General features: G+C 48.9%; 1 protein-coding gene across 1 annotated transcript; it reads right to left on the bottom strand.

Annotated features, from left to right (window-relative positions):
- Positions 1 to 23,928, bottom strand: LOC144953735 (phosphatidylcholine:ceramide cholinephosphotransferase 2-like). The gene is made up of 8 exons (XM_078884321.1): positions 23,751 to 23,928; positions 21,264 to 21,328; positions 20,204 to 20,507; positions 17,472 to 17,605; positions 9,294 to 9,411; positions 7,226 to 7,379; positions 5,360 to 5,526; positions 1 to 1,337 (listed from the first exon to the last, which is right to left on the bottom strand). Exons 1-8 carry the CDS (start codon positions 23,763 to 23,765, stop codon positions 1,173 to 1,175), a joined length of 1,122 nt encoding a protein of 373 aa, XP_078740447.1. The 5' UTR covers positions 23,766 to 23,928; the 3' UTR covers positions 1 to 1,172.
- Between the last annotated feature and the right edge of the window lie 241 nt (positions 23,929 to 24,169).

Below are 24,169 nucleotides of genomic sequence, written 5' to 3'. Positions count from 1 at the left end.
TGACAATGTCACTTTTTATTAAACATCATCACCACCATCATCAACACCGCTATTATCACGTCGTATAAACAGGTACTAAAATGTAATTGGTAGCAGGGCTGCATTTACAAGAGCGAGGAATCCGAGATGCACAACCTACTTGCTGTACTGCAGTGTGCACGACATTGTAAACGTCATCACCATAATTTCCACCAACGACATAATCAACATTGTTCACCTTTTCACCGATATTGGCTTCATCAATTTAACATCACCACAGTTATAGTCCGCATCACCACCACCACCACAACGGCACTTTTCATCACCAACCACCTCCGGGTTAGGGGCTGGGGCTACAGTCAATGTTAGGGCACCAGAGTCAGTGTTAGGGCGAGAAACGGTGATAAAAATAAGAGTCATGGTTAGGTTAGTGTCATGGTTAGGGGAAGGCCTAGTGTTAAGGGCTATGGTTAGGGGTAGTGCAATGGTTAGGGCTAGAGTCAGTGTTAGGTCTCAAGGCAGTGATAGGGCTACATACAGTGATAGGGCTAGAGTAGTGATAGGGCTAGACAGTGGATTGGGCTAGACAGTGGATAGGGCTAGAATCATGGTTAGAGGGTAAGCCTAGTGTTCGGGTCAGGGGTAGTGTGAGGGTTTAGCCATAGCACTAACAAAGACCCCCGTATAGCCTTAACATACTGTTGAGGCAAGTGCTGTTAGTGAGCAGCACCTATGAAGGCCGGCACGGCACACAATGAGGTGGGTGGCCAACACCAAAACCTTGATCTCTCCAGTGGCAATGATTTTTACACACTGCACCAAGTACTCATTTGAGGCCGAGTCGACTTAGGGGAGGCCCAGGACTGGTTCAAATAATCGTCACTGGTGTTGCCTGTGAGCGGGAATAGAACTTGGGCCAAAGGGTTCATAGTGCAGCGTAGCGCTAACCGCTACTACACTACCGCTCCCCACGGCTCAGTGCTTTGGCTAATCCCCATACAATATGGTGCTATGGGTTCAGACAGCACTGACAGACACAGCCACCTCAGTCTCTTCCCCGTGTCCCCCTCACAGAAGACGCATCCCCTCCTCCCCACGTCACTTCCCCCTCTCCGCATCCCCATGTCTCCCACGCTCCCTGTATCTCCCCTCCTCCCCATGTTTCCCCCTCCCGGCGTCTCCCCCTGCATGCTTCACGCCATCTCTACCCTCGTGTACCTCCCTCTCCTCCCCGCGTTCAGCATGGGCAGGGAGAAGCGCAGGGGAACACTGGTAGAGACGTTCCCCTCCAGCACGAGGAAAATGCGGAACCACCAAAGCTTCCTGAACCAGTTCCCAGACCCCCGCGACTTGAGATCCTAAAACACCGTGAGGATGAGAGGGGGGGGGGTGGAGAGATCGGTGAGATGTTAACTACACTCGCCTGGTATGCAGGAGTCCTAGGTTCGATCCCAACCAGGTCCCCTGCTGTATATTTGGAGTTTGCGTATCTCTCTGTCCCAGTCGTTGCACGAGTCATCCGGTTTTTTTCCCCTCCACATTTAAAGTCAACGTCTCTACGAGTTTAGAGTATTTAGTTGGATGCGAAAAATTTGCACATGATAAGCCACTTCATTGAGCTATCATTTGAGATAGCCAGGTCGCTTCTGAAAAAGAGCTCTATAGCTCAGTGGGTCTTACCTGGTAAAATGTAGTTGGTTAATAGACTGTGAATGAGAGACCGACAATGAGAGTGTGAGCGAGTGGTGATCCACGGTTCAATTCCTGCTCACGTTCAACGCCCATGACGATTATCTAAAGAGACAAAGACGGCCAGGCATGGTGTTCGCCACCCACCCCTTCATGTGCCCTGCCGGCCTTCATAGGTGCTGCTCGCTAACAACTTGCTCAAACAGTCTGTTAAGGCTATATGGGGGATCTTTGTCTTTGTGCGAGTGGCTATGCGAGTGGTTGGGTCATGAAGTCCACATTCTCAGCCACCACATGCCCAAGCCAGCTTCTGTTTCGCTGGATAGAGGGGACTAAACGGGCGCACCATTGGCTAGAGAAGATGTGGAGCTGACGCGGTACAGGAGGATGTGGAGCCGATTGGACTTGCCGAAGACCAGGAGCAGCAGTGTCCAGATCTGCCTCATTGGAGGAGGCTCATGAAGGATGCTACTGGGCAGATGGAGGCAATCGCCGTCTAACAACAGCGGAGGGCGGAGGAGCGACGCTCACAACAACGAGCGGAGTGCCGGATGGCTAAAACACAGCAAGTTGGCACAGTAGAGGACACAGGTGGTGTATCTAACCGCCATTTCAGTCAACGCATGGCACACGCGGGTCTGCGGTCACCTACCAACAGCGAGCCTTCCACACCTCGTGTGACGGCCTCAAAGGTACACCTAGCCGGGCACATGTGCCGTGGTGACATCACCGCCACTTAATTGGTGAACAGACGGTGCTGCTGTTATTTTCCGAGTGGCAAAAACAATTCCCTACCCTTCTCGGCTGGTAACACAGTAGTGGCTTCGAGCTATGGAGGATAGGTTGAGAGTCAAACCCTGACCAGGATTTGAACTTGCATTCCAGCCTCCTGGGAGCCAAGCACTCGAATGTGCCAGTGGCTCATGCGTCAAAAAAAATCCTTAAGGCAGGATTGGTTTTCAGTGCATGAGGTTAAAAGAACCCCCTACCTCTTCGGTGGTGCCGCACAGTAACGCTATGGTGGCCGAGCAACGCCATTGGGAGGGGGGGAGAGGTCGATTCCAATTGGCTGTTCCCCTCACGGCGATCGTAGCCACCACGGCGCCAATGGGGGGTTCTGGGTGGGTGTAAGGGGCTGGTGATCCCTTCACCGCTTAACCACGGGGGAACCGAGACCAAACGAAGCTTGTGCCAGAGGCCCTGGGGGGACAGGCGTCTATGACATACCCTGGCCAAACCCCATTCGCCTGGACTTGTTGGAATACAGGAGGGGTCCGGTGGACCAGCTCTGGCTCCAGTCATCATGAGGGGTGAGTGGCTCTTCTTCTGAACAAAAGAATGAAGTGGGGCGTGGGAGCGTCGCGGTGAGGTATGGGAAGCTGTGAGTACCATGATATTATGGGCTCGTCTCCCCTTAAAAAAAGGCCAGAAATGGTGATGGTGGTGGCTAACGTCACCACAGAAGATTAACATCAATGGAGGGATGCATGCAAGGCTGATGAGTCAGATGCCTTCTATGACCTCCTGTCACAGGTGCGAGATAAAGTGGCCCCTCGGAATAGTCATCCTGTTGGGTGACTTTAATGCCTGAGTGGGTCATGATGCAGGAACCTGGGATAGAGCGATTGAGAAGCATGGGCCAGTTCAGCTCAATAACAATAGTAGGAGGCTGCTCGGCTTCTGTGCAGCCCATGTGCTTGTAATCATGAACACGCTGTTCCAGCATCGGCGCATCTACACAACACCATGGATGCACGCCGGGTCCAGGCAAAAATATCTGCTGGACTACATAGTGATGGAACAGATAATGCAGGCCCATGTCCCAGACATCACGACCTACCGTGGAGCTGATCTGCCCACTATCGGATTGTCATCTTTAAGGTGCACCTGCCATTCTTCAACTTAGGTGGTGGGCATTCATATAAAACCTAACTCAAGCCCACAGTGGCGTGGTCTCAGCTTGCTGCTGATGAAAGTTGCAGGTGGGAATTTCATCATCGCATACAGCTGGGGTTGGCATCGTCCCCCATGACTGGTTGAATGAGTGAATGATTGGTTGAGTATATGCATGAACATTTGAGTAAATATATAAATGAATGGTTGAACGAGTGAATGAATGGTTGAGTATAGGAATGGTCGAGTGAGTATATGAATGAATGGTTCAGTTTGTGAATTAATGGTTGGGTGAGTAAATTAATGGTTGCGTGAGTATATGAATGAACTATCGGGCATGTGAATGGTTGAGTGAGTATATGAATGGAAGGTTGAGTGAGCATGTGAATGACCAGATGAATGAGCATGTGAATTACCAGTTCAGTGAGCATATAAATGAATGGTCCAGTGAGTATGTAAATTAACAGTTCAGTGAGTATATGGCCAGTTGAGTGAGTATATGAATGGTCTATTCAGCATATAAATGACCGGTTCAGGGAGTACATGAATGAACGGTGGAGTGGGTATATGAACGAGTGGTCAAGTGAGTATATGGACGAATGGTCGAGTCAGTATATGAATGAACGCTTCAGCGAGTCTATGAATGAATGATTGATGAGTATATGAATAAACGGTCCAGTGAGTATATGAATGGATGGTTGAATGAGTACATGAATGAACAGTTCAGTGAGTATATGATTGAATGGTTGAGCGAGTGTGTGAATGTACAGTTTGAGTGAGTTTTCAAACAGTTGAATATATGAATGAATAGTTGACGTGAACAAGTGAATGACTTGTTCAGTGAGTATCTGGAAGGTTGAGTGATACTGGTAGGAACGAAGTGAACCAGCCTACAATAGATTATATCGTCCGTCCGTCCGTCCGTGTAGCAACATCGCCCCCTACTGCAAACACTTGGCATGATCCTACAAAAACCTTTAGACTCAGTGAGGCTTTCCTGGCTAAACAAGTGTAACATTCCCTTATAATTCCCTGAGATAGCTTTTAATAAAAACTTTTAAATTAAAATTTAACTCACAGTGGCCTAAAGCCTAGAACTAGGCCTCAAACTCTCCCTTCGTATCGTACCCCCGCGTGTGTGCAAGGGAGTTAATGTTTAACAATGTTACATTCCCTGATGTTTTAAAATAGAAACATTTAAATGTAAAGCTTTTACATAAATAATAAAAACATTTAAATTAAAAATTAACTCACAGCGGCCTAAAGCCTAGAACTAGGCCTCAAACTCTCCCTTCGTATCGTACCCCCGCGTGTGTGCAAGGGAGTTAATGTTTAACAATGCTACATTCCCTGATGTTTTAAAATAGAAACATTTACATTTAAAGCTTTTACAAATATAATAAAAACATTTAAATTAAAAATGAACTCACAGCGGCCTAAAGCCTACAGCTAGGCCTAAAGCCTAGAACTAGGCCTCAAACTCTCCCTGCGTATCGTCCAATTAGGTGTAGCAACATCGCCCCCTACTGCAAACACTTGGCAGGACCCTACAAAAACCTTTAGACTCAGTGGGGCTTTCCTGGCTAAACAAGTGTAATAATACATTATGTTTATATTCTTTGGTTATTCGTTCCTACCAGCCCACCCCGCAGGGTCCTGTTTTCATGACTGAACGTTTGAGTGAGCATGAATGGTTCAGTGAGTTTATAAAGGAATAGTCAAGTGAGCATATGAATGAATGGTTGGGTGACTTTATAAATGAACAGTTGAGTGAATACGAATGAGTGGGAGAACTCACGGTCGTGCAGGCCATGCTGTGGTAGGTGTAATGCAGGCGCGTCGTCACGTAGTACGCGGCCAGCACGTCGATGCTGTAGTGGTCGTGCGCTGCCAAGATGGCCACTACGCCGCTTGCCGCCAGCAGGAAACAGAGAATCCGGTACCAGAGCCAGCGTCGGGGGGAATCTGGAGGGTCAATGCACTACTCACTTACTCACTCGTACTCGCACACTCACCGATCTACACACTCGCCCAAACAATCACTCACTTGCTGACTCAGGTACACACCTCACCAGGTACTCATTCACTCAGCTACTCACTCGTACACACTCAATGATTCTCACATGTACACACTGACTCACCTCGCTCACTCACCCATGTGCACACTCATATACACTCGCTCATTCATGAACACTCGCTCACTTACTTGCTCACCCACTCGTTCACTCACCCACTTGTTCACTCACTCGCCATTAAATTGTCGAAAGAGTTTTTCGCTTTCTTGAGACCAACAGGAGTTGAAGACTTTTCTAAAACCTCTAAAATGTTGGCCTTGGCAGCTGCCTTGATCAGGCCTGTGAAGCAGTGGTGCTTGGCTGCACGTTGGAGGATCATTCCAACAGATTCCTCCATGGCCGTGGTGTAACTCGGTCATAGAGCCATCCTTGGGTTCTAGCACGGTTTTGGTGCAGAGCGAATCAGTGAGATCTGAAGGCTGATATTGATCAATACAGGCCTAAGTTGTAAAGTCGTCAAGTACGCTTCTCGTTGATGACATAGAGTTACCAATATGATCCAGTTATACATAGCATAGATCAGGCGTGTAGCATTTTTTTCAGCGTGCCAACTCGAACGTGCCCCGGTCTTTTGCGTCGTAAAGCAGGTGATGGTCTTCTGCTGTTGCCCATTATGTCATTTTCTCACCTCTGCTTTACCATCGGCGTTGTAGCCCCGCCAAGGTATGGTGGCTATTGAAGTCGCCAACGTGAATGGTTGGGTGGCTTGGCGGTGGTCTTGCCGGATATGGCCATTCGGCACCTGGAGGCTTGTAATAATAATTTGAATGTGTAATGTGCATTCCATTCTAGGATCCCAATGCGCAATGCATGAAAAGCAGGAAACAAAAACAGAACCAGGGTGCAACCAACCAAACTAAAGAGCGAAGGCTCAGTTAAAAGAGATGGGGTTTCAAAGCAAACTTAAATATATCTACAAACGTTGATCACAGTTGCGTCATTGATCTTAATGGCAATGTAGTGGGGCGAGTTGTTGGGTGTGTTATGACCTGGGATAAAGTCCTTTAGGTCTGTCTTTACGTACGTTGCAAGGCAACGTTTCGGGTGGTGGCTTGCAGTAATGATGGTGTATCCACTTATCTTCAAGTGGGCGCACTCTCGATCTAGTTGGGATTTATTCTGGCACCAGAATATCGATGTCATGAATCCTGAGAATCTTCACAATTTCATTGCATTTCACGCTTGAGAAGCCTTAAATGTTCAGCTGCATGATTCTCAGCGACGGACCGACAATTACATTACTTTGGCCATGAGAAGGACATTTTGTACTTTTGCTTTTCATCCGAGATGCCTTAGTGGGGCATTCGGCCGCCAATTTGATGACATTCGTTGTACTTTCACACGTAGCAGGGCAGGGAAGATAGCGATCAAGGTTGTCATCTTTTCACCCACTCACTCACGTATACACTCGCTCACTCATTCACTCACTCACCCACCCACTCATTCACTCAACCACACATACACACTCAGTGTTTCATGTACACACTCGCTCACTCACATACACGCTCGTAAATATATGAATGTATGAGTGAGTATATATCCGTATGCGTGAGCATTTATCTGTATGAGTGAATGAGTGAGCGACTCACACTCCTGGGCGAAAAGGCAGGTGAGGGTGAGCACTACGGTGTGCCCACTATAGAGGTAGTCCCCACACAGAGTGTGCGCCCCCGTGAGGCTGAGTCCACCGCCCGCGATCAGCTTCATCACGCGCCTCATCTGCAGCTCCACGTCGCCCAGCACCTAGGCGCACACACAATTACGGAGATTCAGTCACCCACTCATTCACTACCCAACTCCAGCACACACTCACTCACTCAGCCAGTCACCAACTCATTCACGCACTCAGTCACTCACCCACTCACTCAGCCAGTCACCCACCTACTCACCCACTCACTCAGCCACTCAATCACTCACCCACCCACTCACTCACTCAACCACTCACCCACTCACCTACCCCACTCACTCACTAAGCCAGCCACCCATTCATTCACACATTGTCACTCACCCACTCACTTAGTCACCAACTAATTCACAAACTCACTCACCGACTCACGCAGCTAGTCACTCACTCACTCACCCACCCACCCACCCACTCACTAAGCCAGTCACCCACTCATTCACGCACTCAGTCACTCACCCACCTACTCAGCCAGTCACCCACCTACCTAGCCACTCACTCAATTACCCTCTCAATTACTCACTCAGCCACTCAATCACTCACTCACTCACCCACTCATTCATTCAACCACTCAATCACTTACTCAGCCAGTTACCCACTCACTCACACCCTCAAGCACTCACTCAGTTAGTCAGCCACTCAGTCACCCACTCACCTCATCTACTCATTCACACACTCAGTCACTCCCTCACCCTCTCAATCACTCACTCAACCAGTCACCCACTCACACTTACTCAGCCAGTTACGCGCTCAGTCACGCGCTCAGTCACGCGCTCAGTCACGCGCTCAGTCACCCGCTCACCCACCCACTCACTCACTCAGCCAGTCGCTCATTCACACACTCAGCCACACACTCATCCACTCACTCATCCAGTCACCCACCCACTCACTCAGTCACCCACTCACTCTGCCAGACACTCACTCACTCAGCCAGTCACTCACCCACGCCATCACTCACTCTCTCACTAACCAACTCACTCACCCACCCCCAAAGGCAATGATCCCCAATATAGCCTTAACAGACTGTTGAAAAGCACCTATGAAGGCCGGCACGGCACACGAGGGAGTGGGAAGCCAACACCATGCCCGGCCACCTTTGTATCCCCAGTGGTCATGTTTACACACCTCACCAGGTACTCGTTTAAGGCGAGTCAACTAGGGGCTAAGGCCCACGACCAGATCAGATAATCGCCACTGATGTTGGCCATGAACAGGAATCGAACTACGCACTAACTGTTGAGCTACCGCTCCCCACTCAGTGGTGAGGTGAGTGCTGATGTGAGTGGTGGTATGAGTGAGTGGTGAGGTGAGTGCTGATGTGAGTGTTGGTATGAGTGAGTGGTGAGGTGAGTGTGTGGGCGAGTGTGTGAGTGAGTGGGTGAGTAAGTGGGTGAGTAAGTGGGCGAGTGTGTGTGTGTGGGTGTAGGTGTGTGTGAGTAGGTGAGTAGGTGAGCATGAGTGAGTGTGTGAGTGTGTGAATGCGTGCGTGCTCGCTAACAGCACTTGCCCCAACAGTCTGTTAAGGCTATACGGGGGATCATCTTTGTCTTTGTGGGTGAGTGCTTGAGTGCGAGCGTGTTTGTGGGTGAGTGAGTGGGTGAGTGCTTGAGTGCGAGCGTGTGTGTGGGTGAGTGAGTGGGTGAGTGCTTGAGTGCGAGCGTGTGGGTGAGTGAGTGGGTGAGTGCGAGCGTGTGTGTGGGTGAGTGAGTGGGTGAGTGCTTGAGTGCGAGCGTGTGTGGGTGAGTGAGTGGGTGAGTGCTTGAGTGCGAGCGTGTGTGTGGGTGAGTGCTTGAGTGCGAGCGTGTGTGGGTGAGTGGGTGAGTGCTTGAGTGCGAGCGTGTGTGTGGGTGAGTGAGTGGGTGAGTGCTTGAGTGCGAGCGTGTGTGTGGGTGAGTGAGTGGGTGAGTGCTTGAGTGCGAGCGTGTGTGTGGGTGAGTGGGTGAGTGGCTGAGTGAGCGAGTGACGAGGTGACACACCTTTGGGCTGCAGTGGAAGTGCCGTCCAGGCACGGGTAGGGTGGTGATGTACATGGTGACGCAGCGGTACAGGTACAGCGTGCCGATAATAAAGAAGTAGCGACGGCCGATGATAGACCTCAAACGCACGCAGAAACACAAAGACCACCACCCCCCATATAACCAGTCGTCTCACAGATTAATCTTGGAACTATAACTGATACCAATGAGGCAGTTTCCATACTATCGCGTGATCTTGCTGCGGCTATTTTAACTTGCGTACTTTATTTATTCAAGGGATGCCATGGTGGCTAGGATATGTTGTCTTCCACTTCTGGTATGCAGGAGGTCGTGGGATGGATCCTAAACCCTGACAATGCCTGCTGTATATTTGGAGTCTGCATCTCTCTCCGAGTGGTCACGTGTATATTTCACCGGGTCCTGCAGTTTTACCCTTCCACATTTAGAATCAACGTCTGTACGAGTTTAGAATATATGGCTACTGCTATACATCTCCACGTGATAAGCCACTAAGTTGAGCTATCATTTGTGGCCAGGTTGCGTCTTAAAAAGAGCTACATAGCTCAGTGGGCCTTACCTCGTAAAATAAAAAAGGGTTCAGTTTATAGTTTATAGCCTCACCAGGCTGTACGGGTAAGTGCTTTAGCAAGTAGCAGCACCTATGAACGCCAGCACTCTGGCACACAAGGGGGTGGGTGGCCAGCACCACGCCCGGGCGCCTTTGTTTCCCCAGTGGTGATGTCTACACATCACCCCGTGATACTCATTTGAAGCCAAGTCAACCTAGGGGAGGACCAGATACAGGTTCAAATAATCATCACCAGTGGTGTTGGTGGTGGTAGCCATGAGTGGGATCGAATTCAGGTCGCCTAGTTCAAAGAGCAGTGTGAACCACTACACTACCACTCCTCACTCAGAAACACACACGGGCACTGCACAGTTATTGTGTAGGAGTCTACAGTGTAGTCTAGAGAGTAGTCTATAGTGTACTCGTAGGTGAGACAGGCCCACTGCGTATGTAGTTTATAGTGTAGTCTATAGCGTAGTAGTCTATAGTGTAGTAGTCTATCAATATACCTGTGGGTGAGGAGACAGGCCCATTGCATGAACCACATGGAGACTAGGATGACACCGATGATCTCGCAGACAGAGAAGGCCCACTCCACATGGTTTATAGTGTAGTAGTCTATAGTCTAGTCTAAAGTAGTCTATTGCGCAGTAGTCTGTAGGACAGTCTCCTCAGCCTATCCACTCCATCCAGAATCATCTCCAACCATCTAGACACAGTCTTGCCACTGGATACAGATGAGCTTGGACGAGAAAGTGAGGTCGGAGCTGCGAAACACTCCCCAACTTAAATCAAAATGGAATCACAAGTAATGACATCATCATCCAAAGTCCTTTGGCGAGGGGCGAGCGATGAAGCAACAGGTGTGGATGCACTGTGAGCTGTAGCCGTGGACCCACACAAAAGCGGCTCAGGTTATCAGGTCGCTTTTCACTGGACTGAAGCGGCAGCAGAACTCGGCATCAGCCTGAGTGTCTGAAGCAGCCCTATTCAGGATCACACTGCTCACCTCCCCAGCACGAGGAAGTGGCTAGAAAAGGTACCCTAATCAGTCTGCTTCACATTACCCTGGCCAGCCTACCACAGTTGAAAGTGACTACACCTCAGTGGTCAAACAAACAAAATTAAAGTGACACCACTTAATATTGGTTCTTGGAATGTGCGCACACTTATGGACACAGCTGGACCAAATAGATCTGAGATACGCGGCTCACGTAGGCAGAGAACATGCCAAATACAACATTAACGTTGCCGCCCTAAGTGAGACCTGGTTAGCTGACACGGGACAGATTGCAGAAGTTGGAGCCAGCTATACCTACCCTCTTTTGCAGTGGGCGTGGAAAAGCGAGACGCGACGCTGGTGTTGGTTTTGCAGTAAAATCTAACCTGGTCAACCAACTGTCAAGCTTACCCAAGGGTATAAACGACCGTTTAATGACCCTGAAGCTCCAACTACCAGGCAATACACAGGTCCCCATCATCAGTGCCGATGCACCGACCATGACTAACCCTGATGAGGTCAAAAACAAGTTCTCATCTGACCTGGAGACTGCAATTTCTGCTGTACCCAGCAAAGAGAAACGCATCAATCTCAGGGAGTTCAGTGCCAAAGTTGGAACTGACCATCAGTCATGGAATGGGATCATAGATGCACGTGGTTTTAGCAAATGCAACAGCAATGGCCTTTTGCAACAAAGGACATGTGCTGTGCATGACCCACTGATCACAAACACTTTCTACTACCAAACCGCAAGAACACAACATGAATGCACCTACGGTCAAAACATTGGCACTTGATTGACTCTGTACATCAGGAGGAGAGACAGGAATGACGTCTAAGTGACAAAGACCATGTGCGGTGCAGAATGCTGGAGAGATCAGACGCATTATCTCTAAGCTCAATATTCGGATCAAACCTCCCAGACGTCCACAATGCCAACAATCTTATAAGCACCTCAACATCTCTCGGCTGAAACAGGAGATCATCCAGCAGAACTTTGCTGAAGCCCTAGACGACTGCTCAGAGTCCCTAAGCCTTGATTCTGATGATGCTGAGGCCGATAGGACAGCTCTCAGAAATCTGCTGCACTCGACGGTCCTTGCAACAGTTGGTGCTGCCACACGCAAACACCACCACTGGTTCGGTTAAATTGATGCAGAGATTCAGGCACTCCTTGATGAGAAACATCGCCTGCACAGAGCCTGCCTGAATGACAGCAGCGCAGAGTCCAATAAAACTATATTTCTCAACATCCGCAGGACTGTCCAGCTCAAGCTTAGAGCTACGCAGGATGCTTGGCTCAGTCAGAAAGTAGAGGAGATACAATCATATGCTAACAGAAACAACACAAAGCGTTTCTACAATGTACTCGAATCAGTCTATGGCCCACAACCCTCAGGAACCTCACCTATCCTGAGTGCAGATGGAACCACACTGCTTACAGAAAGACAAAATCCTTGCCAGATGGGCCAAACACAACTCAGTCCTCAATCAGCTTTCATCCATAAATAAAGACGTCTTCAAGTGGCTGCCTCACATTGAAATGAACCTGTCACATGCAGATCCACCCACTTTGGAGGAAACCAAAAAAAGTGATTAATCTCCTCTCATCGGGAAAAGCTCTGGGAGCTGATGCAATACCAGCGGAAGTCTACAAGACGGGAAGGCCTTCTTTGGTTGAGAAGCTAACCAACCTCTTCCAGTCATTGTGGAGACAAGAAGCTGTCTATCAGGAGTTCAAGGATGCCTCGATTATCCACCTCTACACGAGGAAGGGCAATCGCCAAGCATTTGACAATCAGAAGTATATCCTTGCTGTCAATGGTGGGGAAATCTTTTCAAGAATCCTCCTAAATAATCTAACAGAAAATATAGACCAACGCCTGCTGCCCAAGAGCCAATGTTGGCTTCAGAAAAAGCCGTGGAACCACTGACATGGTGTTTGCAGCCCGCCAACTCCAAGAAAAATGCCAAGAGCAAAGCTCTGACCTGTAACTGACCTCTGTCGACCTGAGAAAGGCTTTCGACACAGTCAGCCACGAGAGCCTCTGGAAGATCACAGCAAAGTTTCGATGCCAACTGCCGCATCACCATGATGCGGCAGTTGCATGATGACATGAAGGCAAGTGTGCAAGATCACCAAGAGTCCTCTGAACAATCTTAATTTTAGAACTTTCGTGACTGCAGGAATTATTATTTGGTTATTTCGGTTAAGTCACGTCTAAAGATAAAATAAAAATTAAATTAAATAATAGAATACGACGTTTCGATTGCAACACAAGCAATCATCATCAGGTATAATGAAATAGCGACATAAAATCTAACCAGAAAACTATAGACAGACATATTAGCAGACAGATATCACCAAGATACATAGCGAGAGCAACACAGGTAACAGAGAGGGGTGATCGTCTCTGTGGGGTGGCCTTAAATAGACAGAGGGGGGGGCGGAGGCAGAGAGAGGGAGGGGGGTTAGAGAAAAAATTAGCATATCAATGAGTGGTCAACAGACGTGGTGCTGCAAGTACGATGACACGGCAAGCAAGCCTGAAAATCAGGAGAAAGACACACTAAAATTAAATAACCTAGTAAAATATCGAAATGTAATGTAATACAACACAGAGGGTCGGTCAACACACAATTAACGCATAGCCTGGTTGATTACGTATTTCAAAGATTGCTAAGTTAGAATTTAGGTGTGAACATTCTAAAGAGGACACAGGCAGAGAAAACAAGTCGCCAGAGAGAGAGAAAAAAGATACGCTTAAAACTTCCCCGTAGAAGTGGTTCAATCTTAATTTTAGAACTTTCGTGACTGCAGGAATTATTATTTGGTTCTTTCGGTTAAGTCACGTATAAAGATAAAATAAAAATTAAATAATAGAATACGACGTTTCGATTGCAACACAAGCAATCATCATCAGGTATAATGAAATAGCGACATAAAATCTAACCAGAAAACTATAGACAGACATATTAGCAGACAGATATCACCAAGATACATAGCGAGAGCAACACAGGTAACAGAGAGGGGTGATCGTCTCTGTGGGGTGGCCTTAAATAGACAGAGGGGGGGGCGGAGGCAGAGAGAGGGAGGGGGGTTAGAGAAAAAATTAGCATATCAATGAGTGGTCAACAGACGTGGTGCTGCAAGTACGATGACACGGCAAGCAAGCCTGAAAATCAGGAGAAAGACACACTAAAATTAAATAACCTAGTAAAATATCGAAATGTAATGTAATACAACACAGAGGGTCGGTCAACACACAATTAACGCATAGCCTGGTTGATTACGTATTTCAAAGATTGCTAAGTTAGAATTTAAGTGTGAACATTCTAAAGAGGACACAGGCAGAGAAAACAAGTCGCCAGAGAGAGAGAAAAAAGATAAGCTTAAAACTTCCCCGTAGAAGTGGTTCAATCTTAATTTTAGAACTTTCGTGACTGCAGGAATTATTATTTGGTTCTTTCGGTTAAGTCACGTCTAAAGATAAAATAAAAATTAAATTAAATAATAGAATACGACGTTTCGATTGCAACACAAGCAATCATCATCAGGTATAATGAAATAGCGACATAAAATCTAACCAGAAAACTATAGACAGACATATTAGCAGACAGATATCACCAAGATACATAGCGAGAGCAACACAGGTAACAGAGAGGGGTGATCGTCTCTGTGGGGTGGCCTTAAATAGACAGAGGGGGGGGCGGAGGCAGAGAGAGGGAGGGGGGTTAGAGAAAAAATTAGCATATCAATGAGTGGTCAACAGACGTGGTGCTGCAAGTACGATGACACGGCAAGCAAGCCTGAAAATCAGGAGAAAGACACACTAAAATTAAATAACCTAGTAAAATATCGAAATGTAATGTAATACAACACAGAGGGTCGGTCAACACACAATTAACGCATAGCCTGGTTGATTACGTATTTCAAAGATTGCTAAGTTAGAATTTAAGTGTGAACATTCTAAAGAGGACACAGGCAGAGAAAACAAGTCGCCAGAGAGAGAAAAAAGATAAGCTTAAAACTTCCCCGTAGAAGTGGTTCAATCTTAATTTTAGAACTTTCGTGACTGCAGGAATTATTATTTGGTTCTTTCGGTTAAGTCACGTCTAAAGATAAAATAAAAATTAAATTAAATAATAGAATACGACGTTTCGATTGCAACACAAGCAATCATCATCAGGTATAATGAAATAGCGACATAAAATCTAACCAGAAAACTATAGACAGACATATTAGCAGACAGATATCACCAAGATACATAGCGAGAGCAACACAGGTAACAGAGAGGGGTGATCGTCTCTGTGGGGTGGCCTTAAATAGACAGAGGGGGGGGCGGAGGCAGAGAGAGGGAGGGGGGTTAGAGAAAAAATTAGCATATCAATGAGTGGTCAACAGACGTGGTGCTGCAAGTACGATGACACGGCATGCAAGCCTGAAAATCAGGAGAAAAGACACACTAAAATTAAATAACCTAGTAAAATATCGAAATGTAATGTAATACAACACAGAGGGTCGGTCAACACACAATTAACGCATAGCCTGGTTGATTACGTATTTCAAAGATTGCTAAGTTAGAATTTAAGTGTGAACATTCTAAAGAGGACACAGGCAGAGAAAACAAGTCGCCAGAGAGAGAGAAAAAAGATAAGCTTAAAACTTCCCCGTAGAAGTGGTTCAATCTTAATTTTAGAACTTTCGTGACTGCAGGAATTATTATTTGGTTCTTTCGGTTAAGTCACGTCTAAAGATAAAATAAAAATGAAATTAAATAATAGAATACAACGTTTCGATTGCAACACAAGCAATCATCATCAGGTATAATGAAATAGCGACATAAAATCTAACCAGAAAACTATAGACAGACATATTAGCAGACAGATATCACCAAGATACATAGCGAGAGCAACACAGGTAACAGAGAGAGTCCTCTGAACAGTTTTCAGTAACAAATGGAGTGAAGCAAGGCTGTGTTCTAGCATCAACCCTGTTCAGCACGATCTTCTCCACCACACTGGTAGATGCCTTCCCAAATGGCCACACTGGGATCCGCTTCATCTACCACTTTGACGGGTGTTGTTCAACCTGTAAAGGATGCAAGCCAAAACAAAGGTAGAGGAGGTGACTATTCGCGATCTTTTGTTTGCAGATGATTGCGCACTAGCTGCTGGCACACGCATGCCAACCTGCAGACTCTCAAAGACGAGTTCTCAGCTGCATACGACAACTTCGGCCTCACAATCAGTACAAAGAAGACTGAAGTAATGTAACAACCTGCCCCCGGTAATCCTTACGTGGACCCAACCATTTCTGTGAAAGGTCAGAAACAGCTGTAGACAAATTCACCGACCTTGGCAGCACTCTGTCACGTGCTGTTCACATTCATGAAGAAATCAACAAGGATCGCCAAGGCTAGTGCAGCCTTTGGCCATCTGCGAGATTCCGTGTGGAAAAGGACAGTCATCAAGCTGGCCACTAAACTGAAGGTTTACCAGGCAGTCATACCAACGACATGCCAGGAAACTCAGTCACTTTCACCTAAACTGTTTGAGGAAGCTCCTGAGGATCAAGTGGCAGGACAGAAACCCAAACAATGAAGTCCTCAGCCGTGCTGACATGCTGAGCATTCCCACACACCTTATGAAGCACAGCTCAGATGGGCCGGCCATGTGACCAGGATGCCTGCCACTCGTCTCCCGAAGCGGATCTTCTTTGGAGAGCTGAAGAATGGGAAGCGAGCACAAGGTAGGCCGAAAAAACGCTTCAAAGATACCCTGAAGGTCTCCCTCAAGAGCTTTAACATAGATCAAAAGTCATGGGAAACCCTTGCTCAGGATCGTCCGACCTGGCGAAACCTCATCTGGGATGGTGCTACGACCTCTGAAATGAGCAGGACCAAAAATTCCATGGTGAAGAGACAACAGCGCAAGATGCGCATCAAGAGACCTGTCCCCCAGCAGGCTACTACCAACATATCATGCTCAGTGTGTCCCACAGTGTCCCGGGCTCAGATTGGCCTCTCCAGCCATCTGCGCTCTCACCGTACCCCAGACTCATCCCAATGAAGAGTATCATGGTCATCATCAACCTTTGATGGACGGACAAGGAGACCTGTGGGTGAGGCAGGCCCACTGCGTGAACCACATGAAGACTAGGATGACGCTGTTGATATCGCAGAGAAGGCCGACTACACGCGGTCTATAGTATATTAGTCTAAAGTATGTAGTAGTCTATAGTGTAATCTATTGTGTAAGAGTCTATAAATCTTGACTTAAAGCTTTCGTGACTGCAGGAATTCAGATTCTTTAGGTCTTTCGGTAAAGTCACGTAGATAGGTTCAAAGAAAATAACAAAAAACGACGACGTTTCAATCGCAACACAAGCGGACGTCTTCAGGCAACGCCTTTGACCTAAAGAATAGGAGTCTATAGATTAGTCTATTGTGTAGTAGTCTATCGTGTATGAGTCTATAGTGTACCCATGGGTGAGAGAGGCCCACTGTATGAACCACATGGAGACCAGCATGACACCGTTGATCTCGAAGACAGAGAAGGCCAACTCCACAGGGTCTATTTTATAGTCATCTATAGTAGTCTATTGTACCTGTGGGTGAGACACGCCCACTGTATGAACCACATGGAGACCAGGATGACGCCGTTGATCTCGCAGACAGAGAATGCCCACTTCACACGGTCGACGCGGTCAAAGAAGACATCGGGCAGCGGAGGGGACACCTCCTGGGGGAGAGCGAGAGAAAGAGGGAGCAATTTACTTGCCGACTCACAATTCACTCGCCGACTCACAATTCACTCGCCGACTCACCATCAGCAACACTCACCATCCAATACCAACATCCGCCATTCGCAACTAGGTGGCGGTGACGTCACCAGGGCACCTGTGCCAGATCAGGTGCACTTTTGAGGCCACGTGACGTGTCGAAGGCTCGCTGCTGACAGGAGGAGGTCGTGGGACAGACCCATCAGGTGCCATGGGCTAACTGACTGAGATGACTGGCCGATGCACTAGCTGTGCCCCCTGCTGTGCCAACTTGCTGTGTTTTAGCTGCCCGGCGCTCTGCTCATTGTTGTAAGCGTCACTCCTCTGCCTTCCATTGTTGTTGGAGGCTATGAGTGTGTGGGGTGCCAGGCTATGAGTGTAAGTGTGTGGGGTGCCAGGTTATGAGTGATTGTGTGGGGTGCCAGGTTATGAGTGAGTGTGTGGGGTGCCAGGCTACGAGTGTAAGTGTGTGGGGTGCCAGGTTATGAGTGATTGTGTGGGGTGCCAGGTTATGAGCGAGTGTGTGGGGTACCAGGCTATGAGTGTAAGTGTGAGGGGTGCCAGGCTATGAGCGAGTGTGTGGGGTGCCAGGCTATGAGTGTAAGTGTGTGGGGTGCCAGGTTATGAGTGAGTGTGTGGGGTGCCAGGCTATGAGCGAGTGTGTGGGGTGCCAGGCTATGAGTGTAAGTGTGTGGGGTGCCAGGTTATGAGTGAGTGTGTGGGGTGCCAGGCTATGAGCGAGTGTGTGGGGTGCCAGGCTATGAGTGTAAGTGTGTGGGGTGCCAGGTTATGAGTGAGTGTGTGGGGTGCCAGGCTATGAGCGAGTGTGTGGGGTGCCAGGCTATGAGTGTAAGTGTGTGGGGTGCCAGGTTATGAGTGAGTGTGTGGGGTGCCAGGCTATGAGTGAGTGTGTGGGGTACCAGGCTATGAGTGTAAGTGTGTGGGGTGCCAGGCTATGAGCGAGTGTGTGGGGTACCAGGCTATGAGTGTAAGTGTGTGGGGTGCCAGGCTATGAGCGAGTGTGTGGGGTGCCAGGCTATGAGTGTAAGTGTGTGGGGTGCCAGGTTATGAGTGAGTGTGTGGGGTGCCAGGCTATGAGCGAGTGTGTGGGGTGCCAGGCTATAAGTGTAAGTGTGTGGGGTGCCAGGCTATGAGTGTAAGTGTGTGGGGTGCCAGGCTATGAGTGTAAGTGTGTGGGGTGCCAGGTTATGAGCGAGTGTGTGGGGTGCCAGGTTATGAGTGAGTGTGTAGGGTGCCAGGTTATGAGTGAGTGTGTGGGGTGCCAGGTTATGAGTGAGTGTGTGGGGTGCCAGGTTATGAGCGAGTGTGTGGGGTGCCAGGTTATGAGTGAGTGTGTGGGGTGCCAGGTTATGAGTGAGTGTGTGGGGTGCCAGGTTATGAGTGAGTGTGTGGGGTGCCAGGTTATGAGTGAGTGTGTGGGGTGCCAGGTTATGAGTGAGTGTGTGGGGTGCCAGGCTATGAGTGAGTGTGTGGGGTGCCAGGCTATGAGTGAGTGTGTAGGGTGCCAGGTTATGAGTGAGTGTGTGGGGTGCCAGGTTATGAGTGAGTGTGTGGGGTGCCAGGCTATGAGTGAGTGTGTAGGGTGCCAGGTTATGAGTGAGTGTGTAGGGTGCCAGGCTATGAGTGTAAGTGTGTGGGGTGCCAGGTTATGAGTGAGTGTGTGGGGTACCAGGCTATGAGTGTAAGTGTGTGGGGTGCCAGGTTATGAGCGAGTGTGTGGGGTGCCAGGTTATGAGTGAGTGTGTGGGGTGCCAGGTTATGAGTGAGTGTGTGGGGTGCCAGGTTATGAGTGAGTGTGTGGGGTGCCAGGTTATGAGCGAGTGTGTGGGGTGCCAGGTTATGAGTGAGTGTGTGGGGTGCCAGGTTATGAGTGAGTGTGTGGGGTGCCAGGTTATGAGTGAGTGTGTGGGGTGCCAGGTTATGAGTGAGTGTGTGGGGTGCCAGGTTATGAGTGAGTGTGTGGGGTGCCAGGCTATGAGTGAGTGTGTGGGGTGCCAGGCTATGAGTGAGTGTGTAGGGTGCCAGGTTATGAGTGAGTGTGTGGGGTGCCAGGTTATGAGTGAGTGTGTGGGGTGCCAGGCTATGAGTGAGTGTGTAGGGTGCCAGGTTATGAGTGAGTGTGTAGGGTGCCAGGCTATGAGTGTAAGTGTGTGGGGTGCCAGGTTATGAGTGTGTGGGGTACCAGGCTATGAGTGTAAGTGTGTGGGGTGCCAGGTTATGAGCGAGTGTGTGGGGTGCCAGGTTATGAGTGAGTGTGTGGGGTGCCAGGTTATGAGTGAGTGTGTGGGGTGCCAGGTTATGAGTGAGTGTGTGGGGTGCCAGGCTATGAGTGAGTGTGTGGGGTGCCAGGCTATGAGCGAGTGTGTGGGGTGCCAGGTTATGAGTGAGTGTGTGGGGGGCCAGGCTATGAGTGTAAGTGTGTAGGGTGCCAGGCTATGAGTGTAAGTGTGTGGGGTGCCAGGTTATGAGCGAGTGTGCGGGGTGCCAGGTTATGAGCGAGTGTGTGGGGTGCCAGGCTATGTGCACGAGCCCCCCACCATGTCTGGCACGCGCTCGTGCACTACAGCGATGGCCACGCTGGTGGCCACGAGCGCGGACACGGCGTAGATGAAGGCAGCCGCCGTCTTCCTCCACTCGGGGGGCAGCGTGGAGCCCCCGGGGGGTCCCCCGCCCCCCCCTGCTCCTCCCACCACAGAGAGAGGGAGGAGGGGGGGGCCCCCAGGGGCCGGGGGAGGCGAGGGGGGGGGCCCTCCGGGGGCTCCGTGATGGAGGGCCGCGGGGTCGCAGGGCGAAGGAGAAGGCAGCGAGAGGTCGGCGGCGAAGTCGGCGGAGACACGGGAGCTGTGTGGGCAACGTCATTGTCATCAGCATCGTTATCATCGTCATAGTGACCATCGTCATAGTGACCATCGTCATAGTGATCATCATCAACAGCATTGTCGTCAACAGCATCGTTAGCATCGTTATCGTCAGTGATCATCGTCATAGTGATCATCGTCATAGTGATCATCGTCAACAGCATCGTCGTCAACAGCATCGTCGTCAACAGCATCGTCGTCATGGTTATAATCAGCATCGTCATCAGCATCGTCGTCATCAGCATCGTCGTCATGGTTATAATCAGCATCGTCATCAGCACTCATCAGAATCGTCATTATCGACATCATCATCATCATCAGCATCGTTGACACCATCGTCATCATCAGCATCGTTGTCATCAGCATCATCGTCATGGTTAGAATCAGCATCGTCGTCATAGTGATCATCGTCATCAGTACTGTCATTAGAATCGTCATTATCGACATCATCATCATCAGCATCGTTGACACCATCGTCATCATCATTTTCATTATTAGCAGTCATCATCATAGTCAGCATCGTCAGTATCATTGTCAGCAGCGTCATCAGCATTCTTATCATCATCAACATCGTCATCATCATCGTCAACATCGTCGTCATCAGCATTAGACGAGGGAGATAATATCTCACCAACATATGTTTGTTAAACTCAGAATCTATCTCTGTGTGAGTTTGTCTGTCTGTGTGTCTCTGTGCAAGTCTGGGCGAGTGTGTGAGTCTCTTTGAGTCTCATCTCACCTTCTCACTCCGTGTTCCCCTCTACCTCCTCCTTTCATCCCATTGCGGTGCCCGTCCATGGTGACCTGCACAGGGATCACTCCTCCCAGTCACTTAACACTCACTCATACACACACTCACTCATTCTCACTCATACACTCACTCACTCATTCTCACTTATACACTCACTGACTTATACACTCACTTGCAAAAGATCCCCCATATAGCCTTAACAGACTGTTGGGGCAAGTGCTGTTAGCGAGCACCTATGAAAGCCAGCAAGGCACACGGGGGGGTGGGTGGCCAAAACCATGCCCGGCCGCCTTTGTCTCCCTAATGGTGATATTTACACATCACACCAGGTACCCATTTGAGGCCGAGTCAATCTAGGAGAGACCTATGACCAGTTCAGATAATCGTCAATGGCATTAACCATGAGGGGGAATTGAACTCGGGTCGCCGGATTTCTAGCGCACTAACCACTACACTACTGCTCCCCATACAACAACAACCGCCGCCGTTCACCACTAAGTGACAGAGACGTCCACACGGCACCTGTGCCACGCCAGGCGCACTGAGGCCACGTGAAATGTTGAAGCCTCACTGATAGGTCAAGGGACAGACCCTGCAGGTACCATGGGTTGACTGACTGAGATGACTGGCAGATGCACAATCTGTGCTCCCGACTGCGCCAACTGTTTGCGTTTTAGCCGCCCAGCAATACGCAAGATGTTGTGAGCATCACTCCTCTGCCCTCCATTATTGCTGGAGGGTGACTGCCTCCAACTTACCCATAGCCTCAAGATGCACCTAGCCTGACACTGCCAAGTAGCGTCCTTCACGAGCCTCCTCCACACATGGAGGCCGATCTTGACACGACTGGTACCAGTCATCGGCAAGTTCACTCAGCTCCACATCGTTTTGTACCACATCAGTCCATCTATTTTCTAGCCCGTGCCGTGCATGTTTAGCCGCCTCAATCCGGTTGCTTGGGCATATGGTGGCTGGGCATGCATGCTCCATGACCCATCCAATGCAGCCTTGCCTGCCGGAGGAGTTCGCTGTTGGGAAATGTGTCCAGATCATTCAAGGATTTGTGAGCTCCTCACACAATCCAGCTTGCAGGCTAAACCCGGAATGGTTCATAGGCAGGCCATCCTTAATGTTTATAACCGGCGCAGATGTTCCATGAGAGGGGTTCACGTTTCACAAGCATAGAAAAGGGAGGGCATGACTATGGCCGAGAAGACCCAGAGTTTCGCATTGAGCGACAGACCAGGTAACTTCCACACAGCAGCGTTACGCAGCTGATAGCAAGATAATGCCGCTCGACTGATCCGGAGTGACACCTCTGCTGTCAAACCAGAATTGGTCATGAGCACACTGCCCTGGAATGGAAACCTCTCCACTCTCTCCACAACTGCCCCATCATTCACACGGAGTTGAGTGTTTCACGACACGAAATACACAGGCAGGTTCTTGCTAACTTTTCGTGGGGTTGATGGTGACGTCCCGACACATCAAGTTCGTCTTTCATACTTCCCCAACAGATGTTACCTCATCCAGCTATGTACAGGAGATAGCTACTTCCTCTAAAATTAAGGAACTCGCTCACCCATTTTCTCACTCACTTACACACACTCACTCATCCACTCACTCATCCACTTACACACTCACTCATCCACTCACTCCCCGACTCACTCACTTACCCACCCACACACCCAATCCCCCAGTCACCCACACACCCAATCCCCCAGTCACCCACACACCCAATCCCCCACTCAAATCTCTGTCGTGTTCACGACTCGTAAACCTAAACAGATTGAATCTTGACTTAAAGCTTTCGTGACTGCAGGAATTTATATTTTGGGGTCTGTCGGTAAAGTCACGTAGATAGGTTCAAATTAATAAAATAAACAAAAACTACGTTTCGATCACTACACAAGCGATCGTCATCAGGAGGAAAACAAGAGGGGCACAGCTGCTAACATATCCGCACTACGCCTTATAATCACGCATACCTATACCGACTACATATTCTAAACACAATGCGTGGCAATGCCTATCTGAACAAGATATTTTAATTCGGCACTTGCGTTGAGCCTTATACTTTTCTGCACTACGTTAAAGCTACGTATATACCAAAGCAAACCATACATTATAATTGCACATTCTAATTTAGTCTACCTATTCAAATCGGACTAGCCTATATATGTTATAAATTACAATCGCTTATACTTATGATTGTGAATTGCATTCGCAATGCCGCCGTGCTCAGGCGCCCACGGCCGGCGAGTAAACTAGACAAGGCCGAGGCTTGGGCCTAAACCCCTCGGTCTCCTTTGGGGCCCGACAACCGAGGGGCGCCCGGGGGACATTCGGAGAGCGAGGCCACAGATGGAGCCGCCGCCGCAGCAGCAAGATGTTGAAGCGCGAAGGAGAAAGCCCCCGAGGGTGGCAGACAGAGGTAAAACGGCGGAAGAAGCACCCCGAGCGAGAGCCACCCACCTCCACCATCACCATCGGGCCCCCAAACTCCTCTCAGGGCACGCGAGGCCCTTGCAAGACGCCTCGCTGGGAATCGATTCCATGTGCGGTTGGGCGCCCAAGATTCTGTGAATCGCGGATCGATTCTCTTCCTGCTGTCGTAGCGGCGGGTGATGGATGCCAATGGACGTATTCTTAGGTTTTTTCGGTAAAGTCACGTAGGTAAAATGGACGTCCTCTCGATTTGTTATTGACAAGAAGTAATATTCTAGTAAGGGACCGCTTTCATTACATGTAGCGTGCCATAACGTAAGGGGCCGTGGTGATTTACAGCCAACGTCAGTTGAGCGTGGACAATTAGACCAAAGCCGAAACTTAACATAAAAAATAATGTAAAAAAATATCTAATTTTTTTATTTTTAATGATAAAATATAGTATT

This window comes from Lampetra fluviatilis, chromosome 81 (assembly GCF_964198595.1).
Source record: "Lampetra fluviatilis chromosome 81, kcLamFluv1.1, whole genome shotgun sequence".
In the NCBI taxonomy this organism is placed as follows: domain Eukaryota; kingdom Metazoa; phylum Chordata; class Hyperoartia; order Petromyzontiformes; family Petromyzontidae; genus Lampetra; species Lampetra fluviatilis.
This window is presented reverse-complemented; position numbering and strand designations above follow the sequence as displayed.